The 16,191-nt window shown below is 51.1% G+C and overlaps 1 protein-coding gene across 2 annotated transcripts in view; it reads left to right on the top strand.

Moving 5' to 3' along the window:
* The window catches only part of LOC134539391 (uncharacterized), a 143,800-nt gene that overhangs the window by 73,226 nt on the left and 54,383 nt on the right, over positions 1-16,191 (top strand). For both annotated transcript variants that reach the window (XM_063381385.1, XM_063381387.1), the window contains exons 9-10: positions 10,495-11,024; positions 14,868-15,013. In XM_063381385.1, coding sequence (XP_063237455.1) covers positions 10,495-11,024; positions 14,868-15,013 — 676 coding nt within the window. The remainder of the gene's footprint in view (positions 1-10,494; positions 11,025-14,867; positions 15,014-16,191) is intronic.

Below are 16,191 nucleotides of genomic sequence, written 5' to 3'. Positions count from 1 at the left end.
GCTCTCCTCTTCCTTGCCGTCGGCTACTGGCGTCCCTCTCCTCTTCCTTGCAGTAGGCTGCTGGCGTCGCTCTCCTCTTCCTTGCAATAGGCTGCTGGCGTCGCTCTCCTCTTCCTTGCAGTAGGCTGCTGGCGTCGCTCTCCTCTTCCTTGCCGTCGGCTACTGGCGTCCCTCTCCTCTTCCTTGCAGTAGGCTGCTGGCGTCGCTCTCCTCTTCCTTGCAGTAGGCTGCTGGCGTCGCTCTCCTCTTCCTTGCCGTCGGCTACTGGCGTCCCCCTCCTCTTCCTTGCCGTCAGCTACTGGCGTCGCTCTCCTCGTCCTTGCCGTCGGCTACTGGCGTCGCTCTCCTCTTCCTTGCCGTCGGCCACTGGCGTCGCTCTCCTCTTCCTTGCCGTCGGCTACTGGCGTCGCTCTCCTCTTCCTTGCCGTCGGCCACTGGCGTCGCTCTCCTCTTCCTTGCCGTCGGCTGCTGGCGTCGTTCTCCTCTTCCTTGCCGTCGGCTACTGGCGTCGCTCTCCTCTTCCTTGCAGTAGGCTGCTGGCGTCCCTCTCCTCTTCCTTGCAGTAGGCTGCTGGCGTCCCTCTCCTCTTCCTTGCAGTAGGCTGCTGGCGTCGCTCTCCTCTTCCTCGCCGTCGGCTACTGGCGTCGCTCTCCTCTTCCTTCCCGTCGGCTACTGGCGTCCCTCTCTTCCTTGCAGTAGGCTGCTGGCGTCGCTCTCCTCTTCCTTGCCGTCGGCTACTGGCGTCGCTCTCCTCTTCCTTGCAGTAGGCTGCTGGCGTCGCTCTCCTCTTCCTTGCCGTCGGCTACTGGCGTCGCTCTCCTCTTCCTTGCCATCGGCTACTGGCTTCCCTCTCCTCTTCCTTGCCGTCGGCTACTGGCGTCGCTCTCCTCTTCCTTGTGGTCGGCTACTGGCGTCGCTCTCCTCTTCCTTGCCGTCGGCTACTGGCGTCCCTCTCCTCTTCCTAGCAGTAGGCTGCTGGCGTCGCTCTCCTCTTCCTTGCAGTAGACTGCTGGCGTCGCTCTCCTCTTCCTTGCAGTCGGCTGCTGGCGTCCCTCTCCTCTTCCTTGCAGTAGGCTGCTGGCGTCGCTCTCCTCTTCCTTGCAGTAGGCTGCTGGCGACGCTCTCCTCTTCCTTGCAGTAGGCTGCTGGCGTCCCTCTCCTCTTCCTTGCAGTAGGCTGCTGGCGTCGCTCTCCTCTTCCTTGCAGTAGGCTGCTGGCGTCGCTCTCCTCTTCCTTGCCGTCGGCTACTGGCGTCCCTCTCCTCTTCCTTGCAGTAGGCTGCTGGCGTCGCTCTCCTCTTCCTTGCAGTAGGCTGCTGGCGTCGCTCTCCTCTTCCTTGCAGTAGGCTGCTGGCGTCGCTCTCCTCTTCCTTGCAGTAGGCAGCTGGCGTCGCTCTCCTCTTCCTTGCCGTCGGCTACTGGCGTCGCTCTCCTCTTCCTTGCCGTCGGCTACTGGCGTCGCTCTCCTCTTCCTTGCCGTCGGCTACTGGCGTCGCTCTCCTCTTCCTTGCAGTAGGCTGCTGGCGTCGCTCTCCTCTTCCTTGCCGTCGGCTACTGGCATCCCTCTCCTCTTCCTTGCAGTAGGCTGCTGGCGTCGCTCTCCTCTTCCTTGCAGTAGGCTGCTGGCGTCACTCTCCTCTTCCTTGCCGTCGGCTACTGGCGTCGCTCTCCTCTTCTTGCCGTCGGCTACTGGCGTCCCCCTCCTCTTCCTTGCCGTCGGCTACTGGTGTCGCTCTCCTCATCCTTGCCGTCGGCTACTGGCGTCGCTCTCCTCTTCCTCGCCGTCGGCTACTGGCGTCGCTCTCCTCTTCCTTGCAGTCGGCTACTGGCGTCCCTCTCCTCTTCCTTGCAGTAGGCTGCTGGCGTCGCTCTCCTCTTCCTTGCCGTCGGCTACTGGCGTCGCTGTCCTCTTCCTTGCCGTCGGCTACTGGCTTCCCTTTCCTCTTCCTTGCCGTCGGCTACTGGCGTCGCTCTCCTCTTCCTTGCCGTCGGCTACTGGCGTCGCTCTCCTCTTCCTCGCCGTCGGCTACTGGCGTCCCTCTCCTCTTCCTTGCAGTAGGCTGCTGGCGTCGCTCTCCTCTTCCTTGCAGTAGACTGCTGGCGTTGCTATTCTCTTCCTTGCAGTCGGCTGCTGGCGTCCCTCTCCTCTTCCTTGCAGTAGGCTGCTGGCGTCGCTCTCCTCTTCCTTGCCGTAGGCTGCTGGCGTCGCTCTCCTCTTCCTTGCTGTAGGCTGCTGGCGTCCCTCTCCTCTTCCTTGCAGTAGGCTGCTGGCGTCGCTCTCCTCTTCCTTGCAGTAGGCTGCTGGCGTCGCTCTCCTCTTTCTTGCAGTAGGCTGCTGGCGTCGCTCTCCTCTTCCTTGCAGTAGGCTGCTGGCGTCACTCTCCTCTTCCTTGCAGTAGGCTGCTGGCGTCCCTCTCCTCTTCCTTGCAGTAGGCTGCTGGCGTCGCTCTCCTCTTCCTTGCAGTAGGCTGCTGGCGTCGCTCTCCTCTTCCTTGCAGTAGGCTGCTGGCGTCGCTCTCCTCTTCCTTGCAGTAGGCTGCTGGCGTCACTCTCCTCTTCCTTGCCGTCGGCTACTGGCGTCGCTCTCCTCTTCCTTGCCGTCGGCTACTGGCGTCGCTCTCCTCTTCCTTGCCGTCGGCTACTGGCGTCGCTCTCCTCTTCCTTGCCGTCGGCTACTGGCGTCGCTCTCCTCTTCCTTGCCGTCGGCTACTGGCGTCCCTCTCCTCTTCCTTGCAGTAGGCTGCTGGCGTCGCTCTCCTCTTCCTTGCCGTCGGCTACTGGCGTCGCTTTCCTCTTCCTCGCCGTCGGCTACTGGCGTCGCTCTCCTCTTCCTCGCCGTCGGCTACTGGCGTCCCTCTCCTCTTCCTTGCAGTAGGCTGCTGGCGTCGCTCTCCTCTTCCTTGCCGTCGGCTACTGGCGTCGCTCTCCTCTTCCTTGCCGTCGGCTTCTGGCTTCCCTTTCCTCTTCCTTGCCGTCGGCTCCTGGCGTCGCTCTCCTCTTCCTTGCCGTCGGCTACTGGCGTCGCTCTCCTCTTCCTTGCCGTCGGCTACTGGCGTCCCTCTCCTCTTCCTTGCAGTAGGCTGCTGGCGTCGCTCTCCTCTTCCTTGCAGTAGACTGCTGGCGTCGCTCTCCTCTTCCTTGCAGTCGGCTGCTGGCGTCCCTCTCCTCTTCCTTGCAGTAGGCTGCTGGCGTCGCTCTCCTCTTCCTTGCAGTAGGCTGCTGGCGTCGCTCTCCTCTTCCTTGCAGTAGGCTGCTGGCGTCCCTCTCCTCTTCCTTGCAGTAGGCTGCTGGCGTCGCTCTCATCTTCCTTGCAGTAGGCTGCTGGCGTCGCTCTCCTCTTCCTTGCAGTAGGCTGCTGGCGTCGCTCTCCTCTTCCTTGCAGTAGGCTGCTGGCGTCGCTCTCCTCTTCCTTGCAGTAGGCTGCTGGCGTCCCTCTCCTCTTCCTTGCAGTAGGCTGCTGGCGTCGCTCTCCTCTTCCTTGCAGTAGGCTGCTGGCGTCGCTCTCCTCTTCCTTGCAGTAGGCTGCTGGCGTCGCTCTCCTCTTCCTTGCAGTAGGCTGCTGGCGTCGCTCTATTCTTCCTCGCCGTCGGCTACTGGCGTCGCTCTCCTCTTCCTCGCCGTCGGCTACTGGCGTCCCTCTCCTCTTCCTTGCAGTAGGCTGCTGGCGTCGCTCTCCTCTTCCTTGCCGTCGGCTACTGGCGTCGCTCTCCTCTTCCTTGCCGTCGGCTTCTGGCTTCCCTTTCCTCTTCCTTGCCGTCGGCTCCTGGCGTCGCTCTCCTCTTCCTTGCCGTCGGCTACTGGCGTCGCTCTCCTCTTCCTTGCCGTCGGCTACTGGCGTCCCTCTCCTCTTCCTTGCAGTAGGCTGCTGGCGTCGCTCTCCTCTTCCTTGCAGTAGACTGCTGGCGTCGCTCTCCTCTTCCTTGCAGTCGGCTGCTGGCGTCCCTCTCCTCTTCCTTGCAGTAGGCTGCTGGCGTCGCTCTCCTCTTCCTTGCAGTAGGCTGCTGGCGTCGCTCTCCTCTTCCTTGCAGTAGGCTGCTGGCGTCCCTCTCCTCTTCCTTGCAGTAGGCTGCTGGCGTCGCTCTCATCTTCCTTGCAGTAGGCTGCTGGCGTCGCTCTCCTCTTCCTTGCAGTAGGCTGCTGGCGTCGCTCTCCTCTTCCTTGCAGTAGGCTGCTGGCGTCGCTCTCCTCTTCCTTGCAGTAGGCTGCTGGCGTCCCTCTCCTCTTCCTTGCAGTAGGCTGCTGGCGTCGCTCTCCTCTTCCTTGCAGTAGGCTGCTGGCGTCGCTCTCCTCTTCCTTGCAGTAGGCTGCTGGCGTCGCTCTCCTCTTCCTTGCAGTAGGCTGCTGGCGTCGCTCTATTCTTCCTCGCCGTCGGCTACTGGCGTCGCTCTCCTCTTCCTTGCAGTAGGCTGCTGGCGTCGCTCTCCTCTTCCTTGCCGTCGGCTACTGGCGTCGCTCTCCTCTTCCTTGCCGTCGGCCACTGGCGTCGCTCTCCTCTTCCTTGCCGTCGGCTACTGGCGTCGCGCTTCTCTTCCTTGCCGTCGGCCACTGGCGTCACTCTCCTCTTCCTTGCCGTCGGCCACTGGCGTCGCTCTCCTCTTCCTTGCCGTCGGCTACTGGCGTCGCTCTCCTCTTCCTTGCCGTCGGCTGCTGGCGTCGCTCTCCTCTTCCTTGCCGTCGGCTGCTGGCGTCGCTCTCCTCTTCCTTGCCGTCGGCTGCTGGCGTCGCTCTCCTCTTCCTTGCCGTCGGCTGCTGGCGTCGCTCTCCTCTTCCTTGCAGTAGGCTGCTGGCGTCGCTCTCCTCTTCCTTGCAGTAGGCTGCTGGCGTCGCTCTCCTCTTCCTTGCAGTCGGCCCCTGGCGTCGCTCTCCTCCTCCTTGCCGTCGGCCACTGGCGTCGCTCTCCTCTTCCTTTCCGTCGGCTACTGGCGTCCCTCTCCTCCTCCTTGCCGTCGGCTACTGGCGTCGCTCTCCTCCTCCTTGCCGTCGGCCACTGGCGTCGCTCTCCTCTTCTTTGCCGTCGGCCACTGGCGTCGCTCTCCTCTTCCTTGCCGTCGGCCACTGGCGTCGCTCTCCTCTTCCTTGCCGTCGGCCACTGGCGTCGCTCTCCTCTTCCTTGCCGTCGGCTACTGGCGTCGCTCTCCTCTTCCTTGCCGTCGGCTGCTGGCGTCGCTCTCCTTTTCCTTGTTGTCGGCTGCTGGCGTCGCTCTCCTCTTCCTTGCAGTAGGCTGCTGGCGTCGCTCTCCTCTTCCTTGCAGTAGGCTGCTGGCGTCGCTCTCCTCTTCCTTGCAGTCGGCCACTGGCGTCGCTCTCCTCTTCCTTGCCGTCGGCCACTGGCGTCGCTCTCCTCTTCCTTGCAGTAGGCTGCTGGCGTCGCTCTCCTCTTCCTTGCCGTCGCCTACTGGCGTCGCTCTCCTCGTCCTTGCCGTCGGCCACTGGCGTCGCTCTTCTCTTCCTTGCAGTAGGCTGCTGGCGTCGCTCTCCTCTTCCTTGACGTCGGCTACTGGCGTCCCTCTCCTCCTCCTTGCCGTCGGCTACTGGCGTCCCTCTCCTCCTCCTTGCCGTCGGCCACTGGCGTCCCTCTCCTCTTCCTTGCAGTAGGCTGCTGGCGTCGCTCTCCTCTTCCTTGCAGTAGGCTGCTGGCGTCGCTCTCCTCTTCCTTGCAGTAGGCTGCTGGCGTCGCTCTCCTCTTCCATGCAGTAGGCTGCTGGCGTCGCTCTCCTCTTCCTTGCCGTCGGCTACTGGCGTCGCTCTCCTCTTCCTTGCAGTAGGCTGCTGGCGTCACTCTCCTCTTCCTTGCAGTCGGCCAATGGCGTCGCTCTCCTCTTCCTTGACGTCGGCCACTGGCGTCGCTCTCCTCTTCCTTGCCGTCGGCTACTGGCGTCCCTCTCCTCCTTGCCGTCGGCTACTGGCGTCCCTCTCCTCCTCCTTGCCGTCGGCCACTGGCGTCGCTCTCCTCTTCCTTGCCGTCGGCCACTGGCGTCCCTCTCCTCCTCCTTGCCTTCGGCCACTGGCGTCCCTCTCCTCCTCCTTGCCGTCGGCCACTGGCGTCCCTCTCCTCTTCCTTGCAGTCGGCCACTGGCGTCGCTCTCCTCTTCCTCGCCGTCGGCTACTGGCGTCGCTCTCCTCTTCCTCGCCGTCGGCTACTGGCGTCCCTCTCCTCTTCCTTGCAGTAGGCTGCTGGTGTCGCTCTCCTCTTCCTTGCAGTAGGCTGCTGGCGTCGCTCTCCTCTTCCTTGCAGTCGGCCACTGGCGTCGCTCTCCTCTTCCTTGCCGTCGGCCACTGGCGTCCCTCTCCTCTTCCTTGCCGTCGGCCACTGGCGTCCCTCTCCTCCTCCTTGCCGTCGGCTACTGGCGTCCCTCTCCTCCTCCTTGCCGTCGGCCACTGGCGTCGCTCTCCTCCTCCTTACCGTCGGCCACTGGCGTCGCTCTCCTCTTCCTTGCCGTCGGCCACTGGCGTCGCTCTCCTCTTCCTTGCAGTCGGCCACTGGCGTCGCTCTCCTCTTCCTTGCAGTAGGCCGCTGGCGTCGCTCTCCTCTTCCTTGCCGTCGGCCACTGGCGTCGCTCTCCTCTTCCTTGCAGTCGGCCACTGGCGTCGCTCTCCTCTTCCTTGCAGTAGGCTGCTGGCGTCGCTCTCCTCTTCCTTGCAGTAGGCTGCTGGCGTCGCTCTCCTCTTCCTTGCAGTCGGCCACTGGCGTCGCTCTCCTCTTCCTTGCCGTCGGCCACTGGCGTCGCTCTCCTCCTCCTTGCCGTCGGCCACTGGCGTCGCTCTCCTCCTCCTTGCCGTCGGCTACTGGCGTCGCTCTCCTCCTCCTTGCCGTCGGCTACTGGCGTCCCTCTCCTCCTCCTTGCCGTCGGCTACTGGCGTCCCTCTCCTCCTCCTTGCCGTCAGCCACTGGCGTCGCTCTCCTCTTCCTTGCAGTCGGCCACTGGCGTCGCTCTCCTCTTCCTTGTAGTAGGCTGCTGGCGTCGCTCTCCTCTTCCTTGCAGTAGGCTGCTGGCGTCGCTCTCCTCTTCCTTGCAGTCGGCCACTGGCGTCGCTCTCCTCTTCCTTGCCGTCGGCTACTGGCGTCCCTCTCCTCCTCCTTGCCGTCGGCCACTGGCGTCGCTCTCCTCTTCCTTGCAGTCGGCCACTGGCGTCGCTCTCCTCTTCCTTGTAGTAGGCTGCTGGCGTCGCTCTCCTCTTCCTTGCAGTCGGCCACTGGCGTCGCTCTCCTCTTCCTTGCAGTCGGCCACTGGCGTCGCTCTCCTCTTCCTTGCAGTAGGCTGCTGGCGTCGCTCTCCTCTTCCTTGCAGTAGGCTGCTGGCGTCGCTCTCCTCTTCCTTGCAGTCGGCCACTGGCGTCGCTCTCCTCTTTCTTGCCGTCGGCTACTGGCGTCCCTCTCCTCCTCCTTGCCGTCGGCTACTGGCGTCCCTCTCCTCCTCCTTGCCGTCGGCCACTGGCGTCGCTCTCCTCTTCCTTGCAGTCGGCCACTGGCGTCGCTCTCCTCTTCCTTGTAGTAGGCTGCTGGCGTCGCTCTCCTCTTCCTTGCAGTCGGCCACTGGCGTCGCTCTCCTCTTCCTTGCCGTCGGCTACTGGCGTCCCTCTCCTCCTCCTTGCCGTCGGCTACTGGCGTCGCTCTCCTCTTCCTTGCCGTCGGCCACTGGCGTCGCTCTCCTCTTCCTTGCAGTAGGCTGCTGGCGTCGCTCTCCTCTTCCTTGCAGTCGGCCACTGGCGTCGCTCTCCTCTTCCTTGCAGTAGGCTGCTGGCGTCGCTCTCCTCTTCCTTGCAGTCGGCCACTGGCGTCTCTCTCCTCTTCCTTGCCGTCGGCTACTGGCGTCCCTCTCCTCCTTGCCGTCGGCTACTGGCGTCCCTCTCCTCCTCCTTGCCGTCGGCCACTGGCGTCCCTCTCCTCCTCCTTGCCGTCGGCCACTGGCGTCGCTCTCCTCTTCCTTGCCGTCGGCTACTGGCGTCCCTCTCCTCCTCCTTGCCGTCGGCTACTGGCTTGATGGCCTGTGGTCGATGATCATAATAGGATTTTTTCCCCAAATCAGAAGTGTGGCCGATTTTCCCGTAAGCTGGTTGGTTTTTCGGGGTAGTCCTGTTTGCTCTACTTATAATTTTGGCAAATTTCCATTTCAACATATTACTTTGTACAGTCTTTAATGATATTGTCAAAACACTAATCAAATATAGGAGCTAATCTATAAATTTTTTTATGTATATGTTTTTCGTTGTACCTGGTCTGTTTGGGTTAGATTCCCAGCTGGTTAGGGGTGTTTCTCACTGAGAATTTGGCATTTCTGGAATGTTCACTACCGTACTGCGGAAGACTGTGGCAAACCTCAGTGGAATCACCTCGTGGTAAGAACTCGAGGTTTATTGTAGCTTCCCCCACATTGCCGCTACCTGAGCAATCCCATCTCTTATCTGTTTTAGAATACTATTTCCAAGTGTCTCAAAACGTTTTTCAACTCTATTGCTTTTTAACTTAAATAAATAGAATGTTGTATTTGATTGGTGCTTGTTCAGGGTTTGTATGCCTCCATTCCTTACTTACTGTAAATAATCCTAAATTTGAATTTTAATCGCGTAAGTGCCATTAAATGTTAAAATTTTATTATGGGTCACGTAAAAGTCCTCAGTAAACATTTTATTTCCATTGCATAAAAAACAGTGTGCTGAATGGATTCTTTATTCTTTTGTAGGCTCTGTTGGTAAGCAGTGTTATGTATCATGCAATTTGAAACTGTTTTGGTTAGCTATGACATGCCCAAATACCCTTTTTGTGTGTGTTTCTCTTGTCATTTATTAAGCAGAGGTTTTTCAATATGTCCACGGTGAAGTAAAAATTAATTTGTCAAAATGCAATTTTATTTTCAAATTGTTTGTGGTACAAGATTATATTATATCTTTTGTATGAATACATCTCATACATTATTATTATAATTATTATAACTATTATTATTACATTATGTATGAAAATTAAAAGTAATATTGGAATGGGATATTAACTTCAAACTTTTTGTATAAAAAAAATTAAGAATTTGTTTTTTATACAAAAATGTTATTACATTTTTTGATCAAAAACTACTGGTATATGTCTAATTTCACAGCAATTACTCATATTATTAATATTTAGTACCCTATTTATAATTAATTTATTTTTTTGTCCAGTGTCATTTTAGTGCCAGTATCCCATTTTTTGGATGTGTTAAAGTTAACTTGCACCATTTATGGCTTCTTTTTGACAGAAATTACGCTAGGCCTGTAATTTTTTTCTTGCCGAAGCTAAAAATTAGTTAATTACATAATTATCTGTGTATCTTGGTAGTAATCTCTTTAAAATTTTACTTTTAAGTCTTTAAAATTCTTACATTATTTAGCTCTGGAATCAAGGCTACACGTGAAATGGTAGTAATTTTACTGGGTGTTAAAGTTCACAATCTAACTTTTGCGTGACTGGTCAAGAACTGAGATCGAAAGGGAGTCTTTTGTTTCGCGACTGAGAGTGAGGGCGCAGTGTTTCAGAATGCTAGCACGGACTTGAAGTCAGTGCCTCGAGCGATGTGAACGGCTTCGGCCGACTTGGCAAGCAGTCGCGTTAACTGTAAATGATATTCACACATCATCCTGCTATGAACCACCAGTGCTAATACATTTCTGGTGGGTGCTGCGTGTGTCCTTACTGTGTACCCTCTAACTTGGAGACGTGACTTAACGCTAGTTTAACTCCTATTTATTCAGTCTTAGGTGTTAAAACATTAAAAGTGTTTACAAGATTTTTTTTTAAACCCTGTTGCACTATTAATACATTAACATTTAAAAAAACAAGTGTTTATAGTGGAAGAATAATGTGTTTATGTAATTGCAGGTAAATATTGGTAATAACATTTAGTTTGTTGTTTTTATAAATAAATTTGTACACCGTGTTTTTAAGTCGGTCCTGATTAACACAATTAATTGGGCACTGAATAACATTAATGTTAATAGCTGGAGTGGAGTTAATTTTATTAACACTTAAACATGCATTTTATGAACTTTTTTGTGTGAAGGAAAGTAATAAAATATTAAGGGTAAGGTTAAATGAAACACTTACAATTATTTCTTAGAAGATAATATATTTCAATAAACTTGTTTCTTGGTTTGATTATTTTGTTTTTTGATAATTTTAATTATTTATATTGATTAACTTGTTGTTTAAAATTGTACAACATTCATAAAAATATTATTTTTTTGTAGAATATCTAATACTTAAAAAAATGTAAAATTTAACTTATTTACTTCCATTTTATTAGAATTTTTTGAAAATTAGTGATACTATTGTAAAAAAAATGTGGCTCTGCTGAAAAATAATTTTTGTTGTTTAGCTTTTATCCAAACTGTACAAAAAGAATATAAGGGTACAATACAGAAATGTTTGATAGCTTCAGGGTTTTAAACAATTGTTGTATAATTGTTGCATGTTGTGTGTGGATTTGTCTTTGGCCAATCCTAACAAATGCTGTTTTGTTCCTTGCAGTACCAGTCCGGGATGCGTCCGATGGCTCTGACCGTGACGAAATGTCCCCGAAAATTATTGACAGCATCTTCCCTTCAGACGACCAGGTAGACACTCAGATGTCGAGGGAGAGGTCTGGGAAGGAGAGAGCGGGCTCGCTCTTCCACAAGGTCGGTGGTGTGGTTGGGTCGAAGGGCGCCGGCAAGCTGTCGGAGCTGTACTTCCCGAAGGAAGGGCTGAAGAGCAAGGTCGCCCTAAACATGTTCGACGAGGCGTCGCGCCTGTCGGACGAGAGCGCGGAGGACAGGGGCAGGGAGGGCTCGGACTCGGGGGTGGGCAGGCTGACGTACGAGGACACCCCCGGGGGGGAAGGGGGGGACCCCGGGGCGAAGGCGGGCGCGGACGGACTTCGGGACGAACCCCTGACTCCACAGTGTGCCGGGAAGGACCCGAATCAGGACCTGGACGACGTGGCGGAGGCTTTGCTGTCGCAGAAAGAGAAGATGGCGCGAGAGCTGTCGGAGTCGTTGAAGCAACTGGAGATGGAGCATGTAAGTTCAGGGTTTCACTGTACCGACTAAAGTATTCTGCACAAAAATAAACAAATTATTATAAGCAGTCCAAACGAACATGTTTAAAAAAGCAAATACAGCAATATTATTGAAGTAAATTTCATACTCATTATTGCACGTATTATTAGTAGTTTGATCTGATTAAATAGATTATTTCTGAATATAATTGAGTAGCTTATGAAATGATGCAGTAACTGATAAAATATTCTGACAAAATTGAAGCACCAAGAACTTGAAATCACAAAAATATATTTATTTTAAACAATGCAAAATTAAATTCTTGTTTCAGTTCTTAAAAACTTAACTTTATTTATACATAATGAAATCTCATAATTATGTTTCATTTTAGTACTTGTTTCCATTATCTATTTGGTTTAGTTTTAATTTTTATGTCTTAGTATTAAAAGGTTATCAAGGACCCATATTTGGTGTTAACTGTTATACACTAGATTCCCGGATTTAACGAAGCAGTGATTTTTACGAATCCATTCTCGAGAACCGTCGGAAAATAAGAAATTTTGACTCCAAAATTAAAACAATCGGAAGGAATTGAAGAAAAACACAATGAATGGCTTATTAAATTATATTTTTTAACACAAAGTGTATATTTTGAATGAGTATTAATACTCTCAATTATGTTCCTATAAGAAGAAAAAAAATATTGGACATTCAGTTTCGAAATGCAGCGGTGACGTTGGTGGGTGCATGGGTGACTCTCCTGTTAAGCTGGCGGTGGCATCATGGCCTTCCGCTTGCCTCTCCCTCCCTTGTTTCACATTTTACCTCAAATGACCTATACTTGCCCTTCCCTCCTCATTCCAACACTCCGGCGCATGACACATAGCAACTGCAATTATGTTGTGCAGCGTGAGAGAAGAAAGAAAATAAATTGAGCAGCGACTTCCTTCCCCTACAGCTAATTGCAGGCATTCTATAGCTACCCCGATTTTACGATCCTTCACGGTTCCTGGGAATAGGGTCGAAATATGGGGGAGGTGGTCGTAATAAACAATTTCGACCAACAAGTCCAGTGTTCAGTCGTCTCTGGCAAAAAATTGCCAAGTTTTCGAACTCAAAAGATAAATTATTTTAATAGCAAACATCTTCCAAATGGAAAGATACCCAAGGAAAGCATGTTGCACCACCTACTGTCACTGAACAAATTAAAAACACAGCACAATGCATGGTGCATCTGTGGGTAATCACTGTGACATCCTTATCGCTCGTACGAGCAGGCGAGATGGGAAATGGTGGGGGGGAATTCAAGAAAGGATACAGCAGCCATTGTTTTTTGCTAGGGAAAAAGGTGGCATGGGATTTTTTTATGTAGCAAATCAGGGGGGGGCCGGGAGTACTTAATCTCAGTATAGCCCAAGTAAACTTACACAAAGTACAAAATATTACTGAAGAGGCCATAAATGAAACCAGGCACCATGATTCAACAGTGGGTTACACAAACTGAAACAACTGACAAGATGCCTGAACATACCGTATTTACTCGTGTATAGCGCGCCCTCGTGTATAGCGCGCACCACGATTTTTGCAACTAATTCCAAAGAAAAAAAAATTGAAATTTTTTTTTCCCCCATAAATAAATTTTACTAACATTTTGTGGTACCTGATTATTTAAATTGATGTGTGGTGATGCGTCAGGAAAATACATAAACTCTGCTGTCTAAACGGAAGATAATGAAGCGCTATATCGTCACAACTGGTACGTGGAAGGAAGGAAGGGAGGGAGGCGTGCCGCGCTACGTTGCTAAGCTGGCGCGGAGAACTTGATGACTCACCGGTGAGGAATGGAGGAAGCGAAGAAGTTGCCGGGGGGGGGGGGGGGGAACTGGTGACAACATTCTCTCTTTCTCTCTCTCTCTTTTTACTAGCTTCTGAGCTGGCTTTTTGTAAAGGGGGGAGGTCTAAAAATAAACAAGAGACCATGATGTGCGAGCTTGCGCGCGCGCGTGTGCGTGTGTGTGTGTGTGTGTGAAACAGAGGCCTTGTTGCTTGTGCGTATGTGTGGGGGCTGGCCAGAAACGTCACCCGTCACCCGGCAGTTAACGACTTCCACTCCTCCCCGCCTCCCCCCCCCCCCCCCAAAAAATTTTTTTTCCCGTGTATAGCGCGCATCCTTATTTTTTTCCTTTACGTGAGGGGAAAAAAGGGCGCGCTATACACGAGTATATACGGTAGTTCTAAAGAGCGGTTAACATGACTCGCTCTCAAAATGAATTGGCAATAAGCGGGTCAACAAGGACAATAAACCCGAGTCACTAGAAATTAGCTGCCACGTCAACAAAACTTTACAAAATTACCCTAAACAGGATAATAAGCGAAAGGACAAACGGGCGTGACTAAAAAGCTAAAGTAATAAACAAACTAAAGAGTCGACGGCTTTAAGGCGCACGGGAAACACCTGACTCGGCGTGGCCTCGGTCGTGATGGTCAAACAAAGGGGCTGTGCGTAAAGGCACAAAACACTTGCATCAAAAGTGAAATAATTCAGAGTGGTGGCCGAAACCTATTTTAAAAATAAAGGCAGAAGTAATTACTCATAAGTTAAAAGTGCAGCCACAATGCACACAACGAGCGAATGAACATGCCAACATACCTTGAGCCCACGTCCGGTTATGCACAGTGACACGAGTGTCGGAACATGAGCACAATAAGGAAGCGCTTCGACCTAGAGTGAGCACCCGCCCAAGCAAGCCTCCCCTCCCGGCCTGCGCAGAGACATCGGAAGGGGTAACTGGGTGAGGGCGAGATAGACATGACGTCAGGGGGTGGGGAAGTAGAGAGGAAGGAGGTAAAAGGAGAAGGGGGGAGGTTGACGCGTGCCGGAAGGGGGAAGAATCGCTTCAAAGTTACTCGTAACAGCTAGCCTTAAAAACGTTTAGCCACATTGATTACCAGAATCTAGGGGATCAAGCTTATAGTTCAGAGTACACCCCTACTGTTTCATAAAACTTATCACAGGCATTTGAGGTTTAAAAAAAAACTGCGCAGTAACGAAAAATTCATGAAACCATAGTGCGAGAAACCCTGACATTTTTTAAAGCCGTCGGGAATATTTGTTTTTACACCAAGCTGAAAACCTGCTTGTTGCCATTTTGTTTTTGAGCATTGTTCACAGCTTACCAGAAAAACTACACTCTGTGCGTACAAACAGTGTCTTTTATACCATTTATTGAACGCTGTTTCCTGACGAACGTCCCTGGCCAGCGGATATGACGAATGTGACATGTGTTAAGGTCTTAAGTTAATACTGAGGGTTTGTCGGTGATTAGTCATAGGGGTGGTAATCGCTACTCTTTTTATTTTATTTTTATGCCTTGCACAGTTGCATCTGCTATGAGTCACAAGTTGGAAATGTTGGAATGAGGAGGGAACAGTAATTTGCTGTAAAATAAATATTTTTACGGCCTTGATAAATTTTTCGGTTCAAAAATTTTCGAAGTTTGTTAGTTCCAGTGAAATACCCATGCATGACAGTGAAAAGTGTACCTAGTCTGTTTTTTTTTTTTTTTTTTTTTTTTTTTTTTTTTTTTTTTTTTTAAATTTAATGTCGTATGACATAATAACTTATAAATTTTTGTTTGTTTACAGTGTAATGGCTGTTGCGTGGACCTAAAAAAAGTATTCTTTTTTACTGGGGATGGAATAAACCTGCGGTTTACGAGGGAAGATAGATTAGGGAGAGGAAATTTATATTGAATAATCGGTTGCATTATTTTATCTTGTGAACTTGGTAGTTTAGTAACGTCGCTCCAGGTTACTGGTGCGGTGGCTCTAGAGAGAGAGTGTGTGAGGAGTGTGGGTGTGCAGGAGGGGCGCAGGGAGGCGGCGAGGTCGGCGCTGGCGCTCAGCGAGCAGCAGGACAAGCAGCAGCTGCTGGCTCAGATGGAGCAGCGGCTCGCGCTCTTCCGCAGCAGCGTGCAGACCCAGCAGGAGGCCCGGGAGACCGGCCTGAGGTGAGCCCTTTGTCTGTACACTCTTCCAGCTCCCCACGTCAACTCCTCAAGCATTTATACCGTGGCTTCCCGAAACCACTCCGGGCAACAGGGCATTGGTTCTTAAAGTGTGCGCCCTAGAAGGTTTTCGGGTCGTCCTGTGGTTTTCCCAAGAAATATGTGTGTTAGGGATGTGCAAGTACCCAATATTTTCAGGTACGGTTCGAATCCTAAATTACCCGAACCCGGAATCATTGTACGTACATGGATTCGAACAGTATTACGAATACTATTCACAAAAGTTATAAGCTCAAAAATACTAGCAGTGAAAAATAAAATTAGGCTACTATTACGTAACTATTTATAATATGATGTATCAAAGAAAGATATGTAAATTAAATAATTATCACAGTGACATTAAAAGAATTTTGAGATTTTGAGAGCTTAAACTATAATTACGAATTTTGTCGTATAGCAAACTATAAACTAAAAACAATTACATACCTACAAGAAAAAAACGTCTTGGCTATTTATTGGAGAAAAAATGGTTTAGTTTGCTGAAACGTTTATAAAACTGAGATTTCCCTGTGGCGTGCAGTTTATTACGATTGAGTTGGAGAATCGAATATGTTTTGGTTTTCATATTTTAAAGTGTTTATTATTTATTAAGTTTACATGATTATAAACATTTCAATCTCAGTGTGATAACTAATTGCCTGTAGTTACAGTTAGAAAAAAGAGAACACACATTATTTTTAAATTAATCACTTATTTTTAATTATTCTGTGCTTAATATTAGGAATCGGATTCAAATCTCAAATATTGCTAGGGATTCGAATCGGATTTGAACCAAACTGAAAATCAAAGATTCGCACATCCCTAATGTGTATGGATATTAAAATAATTATAATTTCACTACAGCTTTACTGCTCGTTTTGTCTGACTCTGCAGGTTTTGCTTGAACAGTGATTTAGTTCAGCATGGCACTTTTGCCGCTGATTACCGTTTGTAAACAACCCTTTAGGGGACCATCAGTATATCTTTGTGAAGTTTTAATTAACATGTATATGGTACGTCTACTATTATTTGTAAGATTTTAAATGTGCCTTGACTTCAAAACTTTTAAGTACCATTGCTTAGACTATTTCAAATTCCTTCCCTGAAATCTCTAAATTGTGTCATTTTGTATTACTGTCTTG

Source organism: Bacillus rossius, chromosome 15 (genome assembly GCF_032445375.1).
Source record: "Bacillus rossius redtenbacheri isolate Brsri chromosome 15, Brsri_v3, whole genome shotgun sequence".
NCBI lineage: Eukaryota > Metazoa > Arthropoda > Insecta > Phasmatodea > Bacillidae > Bacillus > Bacillus rossius.
Note: the sequence above shows the minus strand (reverse complement) of the source record. Positions and strands in the feature narration are given on the sequence as shown.